Source organism: Artemia sp. Qi Xiang Cuo, chromosome 3, assembly GCF_049724085.1.
Source record: "Artemia sp. Qi Xiang Cuo chromosome 3, ASM4972408v1, whole genome shotgun sequence".
NCBI classification, from domain to species: Eukaryota; Metazoa; Arthropoda; class Branchiopoda; order Anostraca; family Artemiidae; genus Artemia; species Artemia sp. Qi Xiang Cuo.
In genome coordinates this window covers 90670611-90689504 of record NC_142796.1, presented here as the reverse complement: position 1 = coordinate 90689504, position 18894 = coordinate 90670611, and the positions used below count along the sequence as shown (strand labels likewise).

Here is an 18894-nt window from a genome sequence, read left to right as displayed (position 1 = left end):
TTTTCTTTTTGCTATTTACTCTACCGAAATATTTGTTATTTTTCGTAGGCCACCCAAAAAAAATCCTGGATATGTTCCTGCATGCGTCTTCCGGTTTACAGCTTCAAGGTCATAGGCTACAACCTTAAATTTTCAAGCCGGATCACAACTGCACCCAAGACCAATCTTTTAACATGATTTGGAGAAAAGGATAAACACTGTTATATACAAATTTAGGAGTTGTTTTCAGCATTGACATATGACATACGAAATAAATGACATATTTCTTTAGTCTTTAACCTTTGTTTTTTTTTTTTGGTCGTTCTATTTTTTTGTTTTGTTTGTTGACTTGGCCGAAGGAATGAGTTTGACTTTATCAGAGCGAAAAATAAACTTTTAAAGACAAATATTGTCCTTTGTATCCACAAAAGTCTACTAAGACAGTGTATCTGTGTTCCTACGATAAATGATAATAACCCCAGTGTTAAACTAACAAAGATAAGAACAAAAATTAAAATAAATGTAAAAGTATTTATTTCTACAGCTGATGATACATTTTTTAGTGTGTATGGACATGCAGATCTTGAAAAAATATATTTTCATAGCAGCCATAGTTCAAGAATTTTCTTTCGTCTTACAAAGTCTGTTTAACCTAGTTGCTGACATAAACTGTGCCAACTATAATAAACTAAAGATAGTAATAGCTTTTAAGAAAGTCACTAACATCAAAAAGTAAGATTATTAATAAATAAAATAAATTAAAAGTTTTTCGTTCACTGTCAACAGAATCACTATGCCGCAGAGGAAGATGTACTGGTACTGGAACTGGAACCTGGACTGGAAGAGGTAGAGTAAACTGATGGGTTGCACAAAGACCCGTTAACCCCTGACAAGGGTATACATGGGAGGATATGTGTCACTGTTGTTCCCACCGTGTGTGTCTGTGTAGTCTGAAAAAAGAGAGCTGACAACTTTCGTAACAACTGATAACACAAATACTAATTGTTAAAGTAAACATACGTTAAAAAAGTAGCCACTGAAGTATAATTTATCTAAAACAGGGGAAAATGATGTGAACGGTGCACTCGTAGCAGTTTCTTGGACGCTGGAAATAACAAGCAAGAAAAAAGGCTAAAAAATACCTAAGAACTATCCAAAGACAAAAGGAGATATCAATAATGGAAGAGGAAACAGATTATGATAATAGGAGTATTATTCTTTCTATATTAACATGCGGAAAACCCCTGCTTTTGTGATAATGGTTAATTCAATTGGCTTGCGAATAATATTATATTTTTGTCTATTACAAGTAGCCTATCTTTATATTTCACCAAATATAATTGCGATTCCATTATTTTTTTACTCCAATAATTGCAACTGAATAAAGACAAGAAATAAACTAGGCTTTGTAACATCAACAGATTGTTGATGTTTGAATTTCTATGGACCGGCAGAAGTATGAAATTTAACTAATAAGTTTGGCTTACCTTTTTTCACGGCTCAACATGACAAAATTGACGGAAGTGTGGTGGTAGATATACCTATAATGATTTAAACGACCGATGTAGTGGAAGTCCTCAAGACATTTCATTGAGAGATAGGGAAGTTTCCATAACATTGTATAGGAAGATAGGGAAGTTTCCCCGACATTGTATAGAACGATAGGGAAGTTTTCACGACATTGTATAAGAAGTTAGGGAAGTTTTCACGACATTGTATAAGAAGTTAGGGAAGTTTTCACGACACTGCATAACACGATAGGTAGGTTTTCACGACATTGAATAGGATGATAGGGAAGTTTTTCTGACATTTTATAGGATGCTAAGGAAGTTACAGGACATTGTATAGGAAGATAGGGCAGTTTTTACGACACTGTATAGGAAGAGAGGATAGTTTTTACGACATTGTATAGGAGGATAGGGAGCTTTTAGTTTTCACAACATTGAATAGGAAGAGAGGGAAAATATTACGGCATTTTAAAGGAAGATGGGGAAGTTTTCAGGACATTGTAGAGAAAGATAGGGAAGTTCTCATGGTATTGTACAGGAAGATAGAGAGGTTTTCACGGCATTTTGTATGAAGAAAGGAATTTTCAGGGCATTGCATAGAAAGATAGGTACTCCGCTCGTTAGTGTTTAGGGAGATAGAGGGCATACGATGGTATTACATTGAGAGATAAGAGACGCCTCAAAACGTGGCATTGGAGAATAGGGGAGCTACTGATGGCATTTCTAATACAGACATTTGTTTTCTTACCTTTCTAAGAGCTTCGTCTTGGTCTGAGAGCTAGTGTTCTACATCTTTTTAAATAGATACCTCCCCTGTGCATATGCATAATAAAAAAAACTTCTGGGAAGTATTTTGTTTACGAGTTCACAAAATACCCCACAAGGACCCCTACCTTACATAAAGGTTCCTGGAAAGAGAAAAATTACAACAGTATCTCCCAGGCTCTTGATTAGAAAAATTATGCATATGTTATAACTCCCTTAACTGTGAGACATCACATTCCTTATAATCTCTTGACAAATTTAGTTTGAACAAGCTTGAACTCAGATAATCTTATCTAAGCATTTATTAATGACTCTAATGAAATGTTCGAAGCAGTAGACTTGGAAAATTTTTGCCTTAGTTAAACCCCTCCTGAAAAGAAAAGGCGGTATAAGCGAACACTCAAACAGCAAGTCAATTCAGTACCAGTTAATTTACAAGAGATATAAGAGACTTGCAAAAACTGTTAAAAAAAACGCACCAACTCTTAAAGAGAAAAGGTCCCTAGCCCTTCTATGGTTATGATGCCGACATCCCATAGAATTTTCTTTAATTCACACTTATTTGGTTATATTTTACCGTATATTAACATTTTTGTTGTTTTCTTTTTTCATTTATTAAGTTTTAGCTGCTTATTTGCAGTATTTTCATGATTTTAACATTTGATCTTTTTAAGGGGAAGTCTCTATATCCCTTGTTTGCCCATTGTTTCATCTAGGATTTGGGACGGACATACTCTTTGATTTTCTTTATTTCAAATTATTTTTGCTATATTTTACAGTATATGAATGCTTTTAACAGTTTCTTTTTCCATTTGTAAAACTGTTAACTTTTAATTTCCCGTATTTTCGTAATTTTAATATTTTATCCTTTTAAGGGGAAGACTGTATGTCTGAGTCTTGACTCCTCTAGGCCCTCTTAGGGTTTGGAGGTGACATCTCATTCGATTTATTTAATTCACACTTTTGGTTATATTTTATCATTATATCAACTTTTTCAACGTTTTCTTTTTCCATTTATTAAATTTTAATTGCTAATTTCCTGTGTTTTTATGATTTTAACAGTTGGTCTTATTACCGGGAATTGTCTATGCCCCCATCTTGTGGCTCAAGCCCTTCTAGGGTTTTGGGCCGACATTCCGCTTGCTTTTCCTTAATTCAAACGTTTTGGTGAAATTTAAGGGATATCAACTTTTCTAGCGTTTTCTTTTTCCAATTACTATATTTTATCTGATTATTTTCTATATTTTCAAAAGTTAAAATACTTTTGTTCTTTTTAAGGGGAAGTCTCTGCGTCCCCCTCTCCGAGATCTGGCCCTACTAGGGTTTGGGGCCGACATCCCGTTTGATTTTCTTTACTTCTTCCATTTTCTTTGTATTTTACCGTATATCAACTATTCTAACATGGTTTGAAAGCTGGTAGGAAATTCTAGATCTAGCTACTATCAATTTTTTTTTTTTTTGTAGCAAATCCCTTTAATTTACTACTAATATCCTTAAATAATAGACACTTACGGTAGCTATATGAGTTGAAACAACCATTTGCTGTAGGAGGAATATTCCCTGTGCAGGTGCAGCAACCTTGAAACTGGGTTGAATTGGCTCACTGTCTTTGTCCACCCAGTATCCTAGTGCACGGTACGGACTGTAATCTGGCTGATTTTTGAAAAGTTCAGTAGGCCTAAAAATTGCTTTCAAATCAAAATTCAGAAATGTTTAATTAATTAATAGAGCTAAGAGCGGCTTTTGGCAGCCTTAAAGTATGGAGTTTGCAGAAGATATAAAAATATGTTAATGACAAAGAATAATTCAGATAACAAGTTCTTTGTTTTTAGAATCTTTTTTAGAAAAAAGCATCTTTCAAATCTCTCTAATTGACATTTTCCTATCCCTGGACGAGATACTATTTCAAGATAATTTACGAATAATTTTGTCTACAGAAGCATCGGTAATTTAGTGCATTTAACAAAAATATGATAATTAGAATTCTATGAGAAACATTAGGTGGGAACTAGGCTGTGCATACTTGAAGGATAGAATACTATTAGAATGCTGACACAAGGGTGCTTTGTTCAGACATGCTTGGTAGATTTAAGATTTTACTTATGAAATCAATGCTAGGTTTAAAAGGATGTTCGGGAGAGGTTGGGAAAATCATGGTCTTTATAAGGTTCAGAGTTCTTACAAACCTTAGTAGTCAGTAATCCAAGGTTCGCTATCGTTCAAAAAAAGGGAAGAGGTGGCTCAAATCAGCTGCAGTTGGTTTGAGGGTGGATTCCAAGGTAATCAGAGGAGCTTGCAATGAATATTGGGGTGTACAAGTTCGCACGCGTGTAGAACATCGTCTTTTTAGCCTATAAAATAAAATTTGGCCTATAATGACGTCATACCGCTCTTGATTTTTTTTTAAATAGCAAAATAAGCTGACAACTTTATAAACTTGACATATTCTGAATTCTAAGAAAAAGTAGTTTTGCTTAGTATTTTAAATTTTTCCCCACAACCTTTTTCTTTTATTTAGCCCCTGTATAGTTTTTAAAAAAAGATTTTAGTATACTTTTTCTCAGGTTTTTTGGTTTTCCTAAAATTAGCAGGTGCCTAAGTATATTTTTTTAGGTTGTATTTGAATTCTGCTCGTCGTTACAAGTAAAACTTTGTGCCTCTTTTCCAAAAAATATTAATTCTTGAGCAACTATTAATTTTTTCCCAGTTAGCGTCATAGCTTTCAGAAATTAGCCTACAATGACCAAGTTTTTTTTAAGTTTTTTTTAGCTGTAAAAAAAAATGAAAACGAATCAAACTGCACATCATTCGAACCGTCCGATTGTCCTTTACATGTTGTTAATAAAACAAAGTCGAGACTTAAATCTGCGAGAATATATAAGCGTTTCAACAAAAAAATTCCCCCCCCCCCTCAAAAAAAGAAAATTTTATGGATAGTGGCGTTTTACTCTAAATATTTTCAAACTATAGTTTTTATTTCACCAAAAGATATATCGCTTTTTTCTGAATAAAATAGTTTATTTAAATTATATAAAACTAATATTTTTAACCAGGAAGAAAAAAAAAACAGATGCCTCGTTTTGCGATCGCATGCGCGAATTTGGTTTCCACACCAATAAGAAACAAGTCGAGCATCTTACATCGGGTTTTAGTTACATAAAGTACTTAGCCATAAAAGGCTTATTTCTCCTTTATAGGCTAAAATCGTCTAGTTCTACATTAGTGCGAGCTTGTGCATCCCGATATTCGTTTTAAGCAGCTTACGTTACCCCGGAATTCGTACCCAAACATACCGTGGATAATATGAGCCACCCCCTCTCTTTTTTTGAATAACAGGGAGCCTTGGGCCACTTACTATTGGATAAAGTACTGGAAGCTACGACGTAAAAGGACAGGATATGCAATATTTATCTGATCTAGCTAAAGGTAAGGATTCCGACAACGATTTTAGGGGTTGCCAGTTGTCTTGCCTGAGGTGCACCATGTTGGTACCATAGGTTATGGTGCCAGGTGGCACCATAGTTCTGAAGCATGTAAACAGATAGGAAATGCGTTAGACAGCACTGCTTCACTTTTCTCGAAGTGCAACGAGTCCAGATCTACCATAAGAAATCATAACCTCTGGAGGAACTATTAGATCTTATCCGTACCGGAAACGACTATCTTTATGCTGAAAGAGCCGCGGACTAGGGATCACACATAAACGCCACACAAAAGAGATGATTCCGATTTTCTTCGCATCTGGAAACCACAAATACGCCGCAGTTGCGCTTAACTACCTAGAAGAAATGCTACGACTGCCTGAAAAAGCGCCAGAATTTCACAGAGAGTTTGTAAGTGACAATTTTGTTGCTTGGAAAACAACCATGCCGTTTTGCAGTTTGCATACCATCTGGCTTTAGAGTCGACCGTGAATCTGGACATCAAAGGTCATCGAGGAGTTTCTGGTATCGTTAGTGCGACAACGAATGAAAATGCCAGGGATCGATATCTGGCTACTCTCCACTTTCTCACAGCAGTCACCGGAATACTGAAAGCAAACTTGAATATGGATGACGAGGCAATGAAGCATCATGAAGATACCACTGTGTTTACAAATCTGATAATAAAAGGTGAAAATCGTGTTATGAACTTGGTAGAGTTGTTCGTAAACCCGTTCAAGACGACGATATCAGAGCTATACAACTTTATGACAGGAGATAGAGCTTCAGAAGCCGTAGCAAATAGTCTGCTGAACTTCCGAGACATTGGCTTCGAATCCATGAGCTCACATCTAGCCGGGATATCCGCGAAAGTAAAAGTTGGCATAGTACAAACTTTCGCCTCGTTTGCCAAAAAAGGAAAAAAGAAAAAGCCACGAAAAAAAATATTTTGGGGAAACTAAGGTGCTTAAACGAGCTCTGGGTCTCGCACATTCAACACAAACTTCGTCCTTCTGTGAGTTGCTGAAGTACGAGCTACAGCCATATCTGGCCTCACTTGCAGTATTATCATCAAGTCGTAGGGAGCCTCAGCTACGTACTGGTACAAAGTCAACAGCCTTGAACTACATTCTGCAACCGTCTGGCTTGCAGTCATGGCCAAAAATGATACCACATACGCTTTTTGAAGACTCCTCGATCTGACTATATAGTTGATGTCATGAGTGTCATAAGGTGTTATCGACCAGAACAAAATGAGACGATAGCAGATTTTGGAATAAGAATTTACGATGGGATTCTTAGGAACATACCCGAAGCTTGTCAGTCTGTCCATTTGGTTGGTAAGAGGTATGACGGTCTTAGTGACGATACAACCCATGATGACTACTCGTCCAACCTCAAAGAAGCATCTGGCTGTCGAGAAAGAAGAGGAGATCCTAGAGGAAATATTTTCAGCCCGTTCACTTCCTCCAGCAAAGTTGCAACACTCTGGGACGGGATTCTCAGTAGTCGCTCAGCCAAAGGTCGACTCTTGAAAATTGTTTTCGAGGTCTGGGTGTATAAAATTTTGACCCGTCTGATGGTTCATATCGCTGGAGGTTTCGCGAGTCGACATAGAGCTGTTACCGTTACGCCACATGGAAGCTCTGTTGATTACGATTTCTCGTCTTGCCATGATGAAGCTTACACTTGGGTGTTATGCCACACAGCAGTTACCGCAAGACGAAAGAGCACACTTGTGATAATACAAGCCAACGATACTGATATCGTCTTACTAGCTGCATACTATTTCCAGTATCTTGCTAGTCTCGGCCTCAAGCAGCTTGGGTTAAATTTCCGTGCTGCTGTATACCTATTCATACGGAAGCAGAACAAAAATAGGAGTAACATTTTGCAACGCCTTGCCGCTCGTCCACAGCTTGAGTGGATGTGACACCACAAGCATTCTGTATGGAATTGGAAAGAATAGCTTTTTTCGAGCTGCGAAGTCTTCAGAAACTTTGTTGGGGTCTTTAGGTGATGAAGTTCAAGCCCTTGCAGAGAAGGCTTCATTTGTGCAAAATGATGGTTTAGTCAACGTCTGTAAGCAGCTTGTGGTTACTGTAAGGCAGAAGTACGACTAACTTCAATAGTCTGAATGATCTTCGAGCAGATTTGTACTCAAGATTGGAGGATTTGCGGCGTTTACCACTAACTGATATCTCGTTTCTGCTTCATTTGAAGAGGTGCATGTTCCAGTCACTGATTTGGATCCAAAGCCACAAGCCCTGTATTGGTTTATCTCAGACTACCGATATGGGCTGGAGAATTGAAGATCATGAACTGAAGCCAGACCTAGTTTCTGCGATGCCGCATGGGCTAGCATCGCTTTCTTTTTGCAACTGTGACAAGACGAGTTGCGGCTCACAGTGCAAATTCTCCAAAATAGGTTTATGTGACACCGCATGCAATTGGGGAGCTGACCTCCAAAAATGCCTACTTTCCGATGTGAATCAGAACGAGTCCGAAGACGAAGATAAAGAAGACAAAGAAGATTTGAGCCATCGCTTCATGTTCAGTTTTAAATATTTGATTTTTTTTTTTTATTAAACTACTAATGCCGTAGTCTAAACCTTACTTTCAGCTGATCATGACATTTACTGTCTACTACATCAGTGGCAACTGACCCAATATAACCTATTGGATTATTGGCCCCTGCTATGCTGGGATTTAAAGAAAATAGTATCCTAAATCAGCCTTAGTCACCTCTGCACAACACGTTCACACGACTTCGCCACCTTGAGGCTCGTATATGAGTCTACGTAAGCCAGATTGTATCTACTACTACAGAAAAAATAAATAGTTGCTCAAGAATTAAGATTTTTTGGAAAAGAGGCACATGGTTTGACTCGTAATGACGAGCAGAATTCAAATAAAGCATAAAAAATATACCAAATTCACGCAAGAGATCGCAGAATTAGACATCTGTTTTTTTCTGGTTAAAAATATTAGTTCTATAGAATCTAAATACATAATTTGATTCAAGAAAGAGCGATCTATCGTTTGGTGAGATAAAAATCATAGGTTGTCTTGAAAATATCTTGAGTAAAACACCATTATTCAGAAAATTTTCTTTTTTTTGGGGGGGGGGAATTTTCTTTTTCAAACGCTTATATATTCTTGTAGATCCAAGTATAGACTTTTTTTTTATTAGCAATGTTTAAAAGACATTCTGATGGTTCGAATGATGTGCAGTTTGATTCGTTTTCGTTTTTTTTTAACAGCTAAAAAAAATTTAAAAAAAACCTGGTCATTGTAGGCTAATTTCTAAAAGCTATGACGTTATTTAGAAAAAAAATAGTTGCTCAATAATTAAGATTTTTTAAAAAGAGGTACGTGGTTTGACTTGTAATAACGAGCAGAATTCAAAGAAAGCATAAAAAAAACTTATATAAGCAAAAATTTCAGAAAAATCGAAAAAACTAAGAATAAGCATATTTAAAAACCTTGTTTTCAAAATTAAATAAGGGTTAACAAAAAAAAAATAAAGGTTGTGAGGAAAAACTAAAAATCCCAGGTGAAAGTACTTGCTCTTAGAATTCAGAATATGTCAAGTTTGTAAGGTTTTCAGTTTATTTTACCGTGTAAATAAAATCAAGAGCGGTATGACGTCGTTATAGGCCGAATTTCCCTTTATAGGCTAAAATAACCATGTTCTACACGCGTGCAAACTTGTGCATCCCAATATTTGTTATCAGCGCCGCCGATTATCCTATAATCCACCCTCAAACCAATTGCAGCGAATGTGAGCCACCCCTTGAAAGATAACGGTCCCTGGATCACTGACTATAGTAAAGATATAGAATTTTAATTACTTAAATATTTGGTAATATTTCATTTTTACATACATAATTTAACAGTTTTAAATTGAAAGGATAGGGTAAATCGGTAGAGGAAGAAATAAAAAAATAAATAATAGGGTATGGTTGCTATAGTTCGCAGTGGTAATACATTTGATAGCAGTAGCAAGTTGTTGTTTTTCTTTCTATTAATTAAAAAAAAACTCTCCGAAAAATAAGTTTTTAAAAGAAAAGTAAAGGCTATTTTATACTTAAGCTCAGGAGATACAAATACCCGTTAAAATTCAAACTCAAAACGACCAGAAATTACTATTAAAGAATAAATGAAACCCAAAACGAACAGAAATTAAATAAACAATCATAGCAAAAAACATACAACAAGTAATAATATAAATGAATATATAGATCTTAAAGCGAGTAATGCTTCGATTGGATATGAAAATCAAGCTTAAAACGAAAACAAATATTTTGCTACTAAAGTATAAATGAAACTTAAAACGAATAGAAATTAAATAAACAATCAATGCTAACAATCATATATTAAGTATTCATGTAAATGAATAACTAAATCTTAAAACGAGTGAAACTTAAATTGAATATGCAAATCAAGTTTGAATCGGATAAAAATAACTACAAACAAGAGTTTGGGTATCGTCTCACTGCAGAAGCCTAAAACATACTACGGCATTGGCGCTACAGCGTCATTGACGCGTAAGTTATGCCCCAGGGTATAACTTACAACGCCTACCCCTGGGCCCTGGTGGGCTGTGTCGACACCGGAGTTTTTTGTTATCAGAACTTTGAACTATTTTCACAAAATGTCTATCTCAAAATTTTTATCTGATGTATTTAGGGCGTGGAGGAGGGAGAGTGGCTAGTTGCCCTTCAATATCTTTTTACTCTCAAAATTTGAACAAGAAATTTCAATTTCCAATCAGATGAGCCCTCTCTAAAATTTATACGACCATCCCTTCCATATGAAAGATTTTGAAGAATTCGGAGAATCTTTAAATTATAACCTTTTCCCGGCGGGCTTTGGAGGAGTTGTAATCCTCAAAGACCTAATTTCCAGAACTTAAAACTACGTTTAATAAAATGGCTGTCTTACAATTTTGATTGGATGTGTTTGGGGAAAAGGTGGGCGTGAGAGGGGGGTTAGTGGCCCTCAAATCACTTTCGACTATTACAAAGGGCACTACACCTCGGAATTTCCAATTGAATGAGCCTGTTTTGTAGTTTCTACGACACCGCCTTCTATAAAAACCTTATATGCCCCAAGGGCATAACTTAAAACCCTTGCCCTGAGGGTTGTGGGGGACTGTCCTCCTCAAAAACATATTTTCTATCAGAAAATCAACTACGTTGAACAAAATGGCCACCTCAAAATTTTGATTGGATGTGTTTGGGGGAATGATGGGCGGGGGGGGGGGGCTAGTTACCCTCCAATCACTTTCAATTATTAAAAAGGGCACTGGCCCTTTTAATTTCCAATTGAATATGCCTGTTTTGAAGTTTCTACGACAACGCCTTCTATAAAAACCTTATATGCCCCCAGGGCATAACTTAAAACTCTTGCCCTGAGGGTTGTGGGGGAGTGTCCTCATCAAAAATATATTTTCTATCTGGAAATCAACTACACTGAACAAAATGGCTATCTCAAAATTTTTATCTGATGTATTTAGGGCGTGGAGGAAAGAGAGGGGCTAGTTGCCCTTCAATCTCTTTTGACTCTTAAAAAGTGAACAAGAACTTTCAATTTTCAATCAAATGAGCCCTCTCCAAAGCCCTCTCTGAATGTGCCTGTTTTGAAGTTTCTACGACAACGCCTTCTATAAAAAACTTATATGTCCCCAGGGCATAACTTGCAACCCTTCCCCTGAAGGCTGTGGGTGAGTTTCATCCTCAAAATCCTGATTTCTATCAGGAAATCAACTACGATGAACAAAATGGCTATCTGAAAATTTTGATTGGATGTGTTTGGGAGAATGATTGGCGGGGGGGAGGGGTAGTTGCCCTCCAATTACTTTCAACTATTAAAAAGGGCACTAGCCCTTTGAATTTTCAATTGAATGAGCCTGTATTGAAGTTTCTATGACAATCCCTTCTATAAAAACCTTATATGCCCCCAGGGCATAACTTAAAACTCTTGCCCTGAAGGTTGTGGGGGTGTGTCCTACTCAAAAACATACTTTTCTATCTCAAAATCAACTACACTGAACAAATTGGCTATCTCAAAAGTTTGATTGGATGTGTTTGGGGAAATGATGGGCGTAGGGGGGGGGGCTAGTTGCCCTCCAATCATTTTTGACTATTAAAAAGGGCACTAGCCCTTTAATTTCCAATCGAATGATCCTGTATTGAAGTTTCTATGACAACGCCTTCTATAAAAACCTTATATGCCCCCAGGGCATAACTTAAAACCCTTGCCCTGAGGGTTGTGGTGGAGTGTCCTCCTCAAAAACATATTTTCAATCTGGAAATCAACTACGCGGCACAAAAATAGCTATCTCAAAATTTTGATTGGATGTGTTTGGGGGAATGATGGGCGTAGGGGGGGGGGGCTAGTTTCCCTCCAATCACTTTTGACTATTAAAAAGAACACTATCCCTTTGAATTTCCAATTGAATGAGCCTTTTTTGAAGTTTCTATGACAACGCCTTCTATAAAAACCTTATATGCCCCCAGGGCATAACTTAAAACCCTTGCCCTGAGGGTTGTGGAGGATTGTCTCCTCAAAAACATGTTTTCTATCTGAAAATCAACTACGCTGAACGAAATGGCTATCTCAACATTTTGATTGAATGTGTTTGGGGGAACGATGGGCGTGGGGGGGGGGGCAGTTGCCCTCAAATCACTTTCGACTATTAAAAAGGGCAGTAGCCCTTTGAATTTCCAATCGAATGAATCTTTTTTGAAGTTTCTACGACAACGGCATATAAAAACCTTATATGCCCCCAGGACATAGCTTAAAACCCTTGCCCTGAGGGTTATGAGGGAGTGTCCTCCTCAAAAACATACTTTCTATCTGGAAATCAACTACGCTGAACAAAATGGCCATCTTAAAATTTTGATTGGATGTGTTTGGAGAAATGATGGGCGTGGGGGGGGAAGGGGGGCTAGTTACACTCCAATCACTTTCGACTATTAAAAAGGGCACTAGCTCTTTAATTTCCAATCGAATTAGCCTGTTTTGAAGTTTCTACGACAACGCCTTCTATAAAAACCTTATATGCCCCCAGGGCATAACTTAAAACCCTTGCCTTGAGGGTTGTGGGGGAGTATCCTCCACAAAAATATACTTCTGTCTGGAAATCAACTACGCTGAACAAAAGGGCTATCTCAAAATTTTGATCGGATGTGTTTGGGGGAATGATGGGCGTGGGGGGGGGGGGCTAGTTGCCCTCTAATCATTTTCGACTATAAAAAAGGGCACTAGAACTCTCGATTTCCAATCGAATGAGCCCCCTTTGAAGCTTATACGATGACCCCTTCCATATGAAGTGCCTCTAGGAAAAAAATAAATAAATAATAAATAATAAAACATTGGAACCGTATGGCCTTTACTATAGGCAACGCTACAGCGTTGCCTCTGATTGAGATTTATAAGAGATTTCTTGAGATTTCTATTGAGATTTCTTTCTATTGAGATTATATTTATTAAGTGGAAAGATCAAAAAAGTAATTAAAAGTGACCAAATTGGCCATTTGAATCTTCAGGTTGGTCATACATGCAGTTTTGGTGCCGTCAGGAAAAAGTAAATGACTCAAATAAGCAGAACTATGAGTTCTGCTATGAGAACTATGAGAACTATGAGTATCTCATCCATTTGAGTTAAGCAATTATTTCAATCTCTTCCACTGAAATTCTCCTTTCACTTTGGCTTTTTGTATTAAGTAAATTTTTTCTACACAGGTATTTGTAGCTGGGTACATTACAAAAAGGCACCTCGTTCAAGGAGTTTTCCACCAGTAGAAAAAAGTTATAGAAAGTAGTTATTACAAAGATACTTTTACAAAAATTTCCATTTTTTGTTCTTTGTCAGTATAAGTGAATCGTTTCTAAAAATTCCATATAAAGAAGACAGCAAGCTGGTTGAATACATAAATGTACTATATTAAACATATATTTATTTCAAACAATTTTGTATATTAGCACGTCTATGGTTGAAAATTATCCATATTTCTCATTGACTGCTAGGCGAATTTAAATGAAATATGGTGCAGCTTACACTTGTTTGTAGTGAAATTATATTCGTCTTGAACAACTTTAAAAAGACCTAATAAATTAAACTGAATAATTGATGTATAATGATATTAATTGCTGAAAGCTCATCAGTTCAAAATTTTACTGTACTTTTAATATTTATTTTCAATATTAAGTACAAAAAAAAACATTTGTAATATAATTCGTTTTCAGTAAAGCGCCAATGACGCAGTAGGTTTTAGGCTTCTGCAGTGAGACGATACCCAAACGCTTGTTTGTAGCTATTTTTATTCGATTAAAACTTGATTTGCATATGCAATTTAAGTTTCACTCGTTTTAAGATTTATTTATTCATTTACGTTAATATATATTGTATGTTTGTTCGCATTGATTGTTTATTTAATTTCTGTTCGTTTTAAGTTTCATTTATACTTTAATAACAAACTAATTTTTTTTTCGTTTTAAGCTTGATTTTCATATTCAATCCAAGCATTACTCGCTTTAAGATCTATTTATTCATTTATATTATTACTTGTTGTATGTTTTTGCTATGATTGTTTATTTAATTTCTGTTCGTTTTGGGTTTCATTTATTCTTTAATAGTAATTTATGGTCGTTTTTTTTTTTTATTTTAAAAGGTATTTTTATATCCTTATCTTAATTTTAAAATTGCCTTTAGTTTTCTTTTAAAAAAATATTTTTAGGAAAGTTTTTTTTAATTAATTGTTGTTCGTTTTTGATTGCAAAAAGTTTCAAGTTTTTATGGCATAGGGGGGGGGGGGGTGCTTACTGTCCGATTATTCTTGACTTTAAAAAACGGATCTAGAACTTTGAGTTTAAATCGAATGAGGGTTTTTTCAAAGTCTATACGATTACCTCTTTGATAAAAACTTTATATATGAACAATAGACAGCTTGCATAACTTGTGGACAGCGATTGACAACAATGAATGGATTGAAAAAATAGCTCCAATAAGGGGGTTTAGACCATTTCACTTGCTGACACAAAGGGATCATGACGGTTTGGAATTGACCTTAATAGGAATTTGTGTGCCAAAGCAATTTTGCATCTATCACAGACTATGTATTTTAACCTTATAATTGGATATTTATAATATATTTCCTATATGTTCTTCCCATACAAAACCCCTTTCCATAAGTTATAAAGTCCCCTTAATAAGTTATGCCCCAGGGCATAACTTACAACGCCTACCCCTGGGCCCTGGTGGGCTGTGTCGACACCGGAGTTTTTCGTTATCAGTACTTTGAACTATTTCAACAAAATGTCTATCTCAAAATTTTTATCTGATGCATTTAGGGGTTGGAGGAGCAGAGAGGCTAGTTTCCCTTCAATCTCTTTTGACTCTTGAAAAGTGAACAAGAACTTTCAATTTTCAATCAAATGAGCCCTCTATAAAGTTTATACGAGCATCCCTTCGATAAGAAATAATATGAAGGATTCGGAGAATCCTTAAATTAAAACCCTTGCCCTGAGGGCTTTGGGGGAGTTGTAATCCTCAAAGACCTAATTTCCAGAACTTAAAACTACGTTTAATGAAATGGCTGTCTGAAAATTTTGATTGGATGTGTTTGGGGAAAAGGTGGGCGTGAGAAGGGGGTTAGTGGCCCTCAAATCACTTTCGACTATTTCAAAGGGCACTAGCCCTCGGAATTTCCAATCGAATGAGCTTCTTTTGAAGTTTCTACGGCACCGCCTTCTATAAAAACCTTATATGCCACCAGAGCATAACTTAAAACCCTTGCCCTGAGGGTTGTGGGGGATTTTCCTCCCCAAAAACATATTTTCTATCAGGAAATCAACTACACTGAACAAAATGGCTATCTCAAAATTTTGATGGGAGGTGTTTGGGGAACTTAGGGGCGTGGGGGGGGGGGGGTAGTTACCCACCAATCACTTTCGACTATTAAAAAGGGCACTAGCCCTTTGAATTACCAATTGAATGTGCCTGTTTTGAAGTTTCTACGACAACACCTTCTATAAAAAACTTATATGCCCCCAGGGCATAACTTAACACTCTTGCCCTGAGGGTTGTGGGGGATTGTCCTCCTCAAAAACATATTTTCTATCAGGAAATCAACTACACTGAACAAAATGGCTATCTTAAAAATTTGATTGGATGTGTTTGGGGAAATGATGGGCGTCGGGGAGGGCTAGTTGCCCTCCAATCACTTTCAACTTTTAAAAAGGGCACTAGCCCTTTAATTTCCAATCGAATGATCCTGTATTTAAGTTTCTACGACAACTCCTTCTATAAAAACCTCATATGCCCCCAGGGTATATCTTAAAATCCTTGCCCTGAAGATTATGGGGGAGTGTCCTCCTCAAAAACATATTTTCTATCTGGAAATTAACTACGCTGAACAAAATGGCTATCCCAAAATTTTGATTGGATATGTTTTGGGAAATGATGGCCTTGGGGGGGGGGGGCTCCAATCACTCCAATCACTTTCGACTATTAAAAAGGACACTAGCCCTTTAATTTGCAATTAATTGAGCCTGTTTTTAAGTTTCTACAACAACGCCTTCCATAAAAACCTTATATGCCCCAAGGGCATAACTTAAAACCCTTGCCCTGAGGGTTGTGGGGGAGTGTCCTCCTCAAAAATAAATTTCCATCAGGAAATCAACTAGGCTGAACAAAATGGCTATTTGAAAATTTGATTGGATGTGTCTGGGGAAATGATGGGCGTGGGGGGGAAGGGGGCTAGTTACACTCCAATCACCTTCGACTATTAAATAGGACACTAGCCCTTAAATTTCCAATCGAACGATTATGTTTTGAATTTTCTACGACAACGCCTTCTATAAAAACCTTATATGCCCCCAGGGCATAACTTAAAACCCTTGCCCTGAGGGTTGTGGGGGAGTGTCCTCCTAAAAAATATATTTTCTATCCTCAGATCAACTACGCTGAACAAAATAGCTATCTCAAAATTTTGATTGGATGTGTTTGGGGAATGATGGGCGTGAGGGGGGGGGGCTAGTTGCCCTCCAATAATTCCCGACTATTAAGAAGGGTACTAGCCCTTTATTTTCCTATCAATAGTACATGTAATGAATTGTTTACAGCAACACTTTCTATAAAAACCTTTGTTGCCCCCAGGACTGAACTTAAAGCCTATGTATTAAGGGTTTTGGGGGAGTGTTCGCCGGAACCGCATATGGGCAAGCTGGAAATCAACTACGCTGACCAAAATGGCCATCTCAAAATTTTGATTGAATGTGTTTTTGGAAATGATGGGCGTGGGGGGAAGGGGGGCTAGTTACACTCCAATCACTTTCGACTATTAAAAGAGGCACTAGCCCTTTGAATTTCCAATTGAATGTGCCTGTATTGAAGTTTCTATGACAACGCCTTCTATAAAAACCTTATATGCCCCCATGGCATAACTTAAAACCCTTGCTCTGAGGGCTGTGGGGGAGTATCCTCTTCAAAAATGTATTTTTTATCTGGAAATCAACTACGCTGAACAAAATGGCTATCTCAAAATTTTGATTGGATGTGTTTGGGGGAATGATGGGCGTGGGGGGGGCTAGTTGCCCTCCATTCATTTTCGACTATTAAAAAGAGCACTAGAACTCTCGATTTCCAATCGAATGAGCCCCCTTTGAAGCTTCTACGACGACCTTTTCCATATGAAGTGCCGCTGGGAAAAAAATATCTAAATAGTAAATAATAAAACATTGGAGCCGTATGGCCTTTACTATAGGCAACGTTGCCTCTGATTAAGATTTATAAGAGATTTCTTGAGATTTCTATTGAGATTTCTTTCTATTGAGATTATATTTATTAAGTGGAAAGATAAAAAAAGTAATTAAAAATGACCAAATTGGCCATTTGAATCTTCAGGTTACATCTGCAGGTATACATGCAGATTTTCTTGCAGTCAGGAAAAAGTAAATGACTCAAATAAGCAGAACTATGAGTTCTCATTGTTTAGATCTCATCCATTCGAGTTAAGCAATTATTTCAATCTCTTCCAATGAAATTCTCCTTTCACTTTGGCTTTTTGTATTAAGTAAATATTTTTCTACACAGGTATTTGTTGCTAGGTACATTACAAAAAGGCACCTCGTTCAAGGAGTTTTCCACCATTAGAAAAAAGTTATAGAAAGTAGTTATTACAAAGATACTTTTACAAAAATTTCCCTTTTTTGTTCTTTGTCAACAGAAGTGAATCGTTTATAAAAATTGTGTTGTAGCTGTATTTGTAGCTGGGTACATTACAAAAAGGCACCTCGTTCAAGGAGTTTTCCATCAGTAGAAAAAAGTTATAGAAAGTGGTTATTACAAAGATGCTTTTTCAAAAATTTCCCTTTTTTGTTCTTTGTCAACAGAAGTGAATCGTTTATAAAAATTGTGTTGTAGCTGTATTTGTAGCTGGGTACATTACAAAAAGGCACCTCGTTCAAGGAGTTTTCCATCAGTAGAAAAAAGTTATAGAAAGTGGTTATTACAAAGATGCTTTTACAAAAATTTACCTTTTTTGTTCATTGTCAACAGAAGTGAATCGTTTATAAAAATTTTGTTGTAGCTGTATTTGTAGCTGCTTACATTACAAAAAAGCACCTCGTTCAAGGAGTTTTCCATCAGTAGAAAAACGTTATAGAAAGTGGTTATTACAAAGATGCTTTTACAAAAATTTCCCTTTTTTGTTCTTTGTCAACAGAAGTGAATCGTTTATAAAAATTGTATTGTAGCTGTATTTGTAGCTGGGTACATTACAAAAAAGGCACCTCGTTCAAGGAGCTTTCCATCAGTAGAAAAAAGTTATAGAAAGTGGTTATTACAAAGATGCTTTTACAAAAATTTCCCTTTTTTGTTCTTTGTCAACCGAAGTGAATCGTTTATAAAAATTGTGTTGTAGCTGTATTTGTAGCTGGATACATTACAAAAAGGCACATCGTTCAAGGAGTTTTCCCCTAGTAGAAAAAAGTTATAGAAAATGGTTATTACAAAGATGCTTTTACAAAAATTTCCCTTTTCTTTCTTTGTCAACAGAAGTGAATGGTTTATAAAAATTGGGTTGTAGCTGTATTTGTAGCTGGGTACATTACAAAAAGGCACCTCGTTCAAGGAGTTTTCTATCAGTAGAAAAAAGTTATAAAAAGTAGTTATAACAAAGATGCTTTTACAAAATATTCCCTTTTTTGTT

General features: G+C 36.4%; 1 protein-coding gene across 1 annotated transcript in view; it reads right to left on the bottom strand.

Moving 5' to 3' along the window:
* Positions 1-502: 502 nt before the first annotated feature.
* LOC148954736 (uncharacterized) overlaps positions 503-18894 on the bottom strand; it is a 102797-nt gene continuing 84405 nt past the window's right edge. Inside the window, exons 3-4 of the mRNA XM_089087229.1 lie at positions 3765-3930; positions 503-929 (exon numbers count right to left, since the gene is read on the bottom strand). Coding sequence (XP_088943355.1) covers positions 771-929; positions 3765-3930 — 325 coding nt within the window. The 3' untranslated portion in view covers positions 503-770. The remainder of the gene's footprint in view (positions 930-3764; positions 3931-18894) is intronic.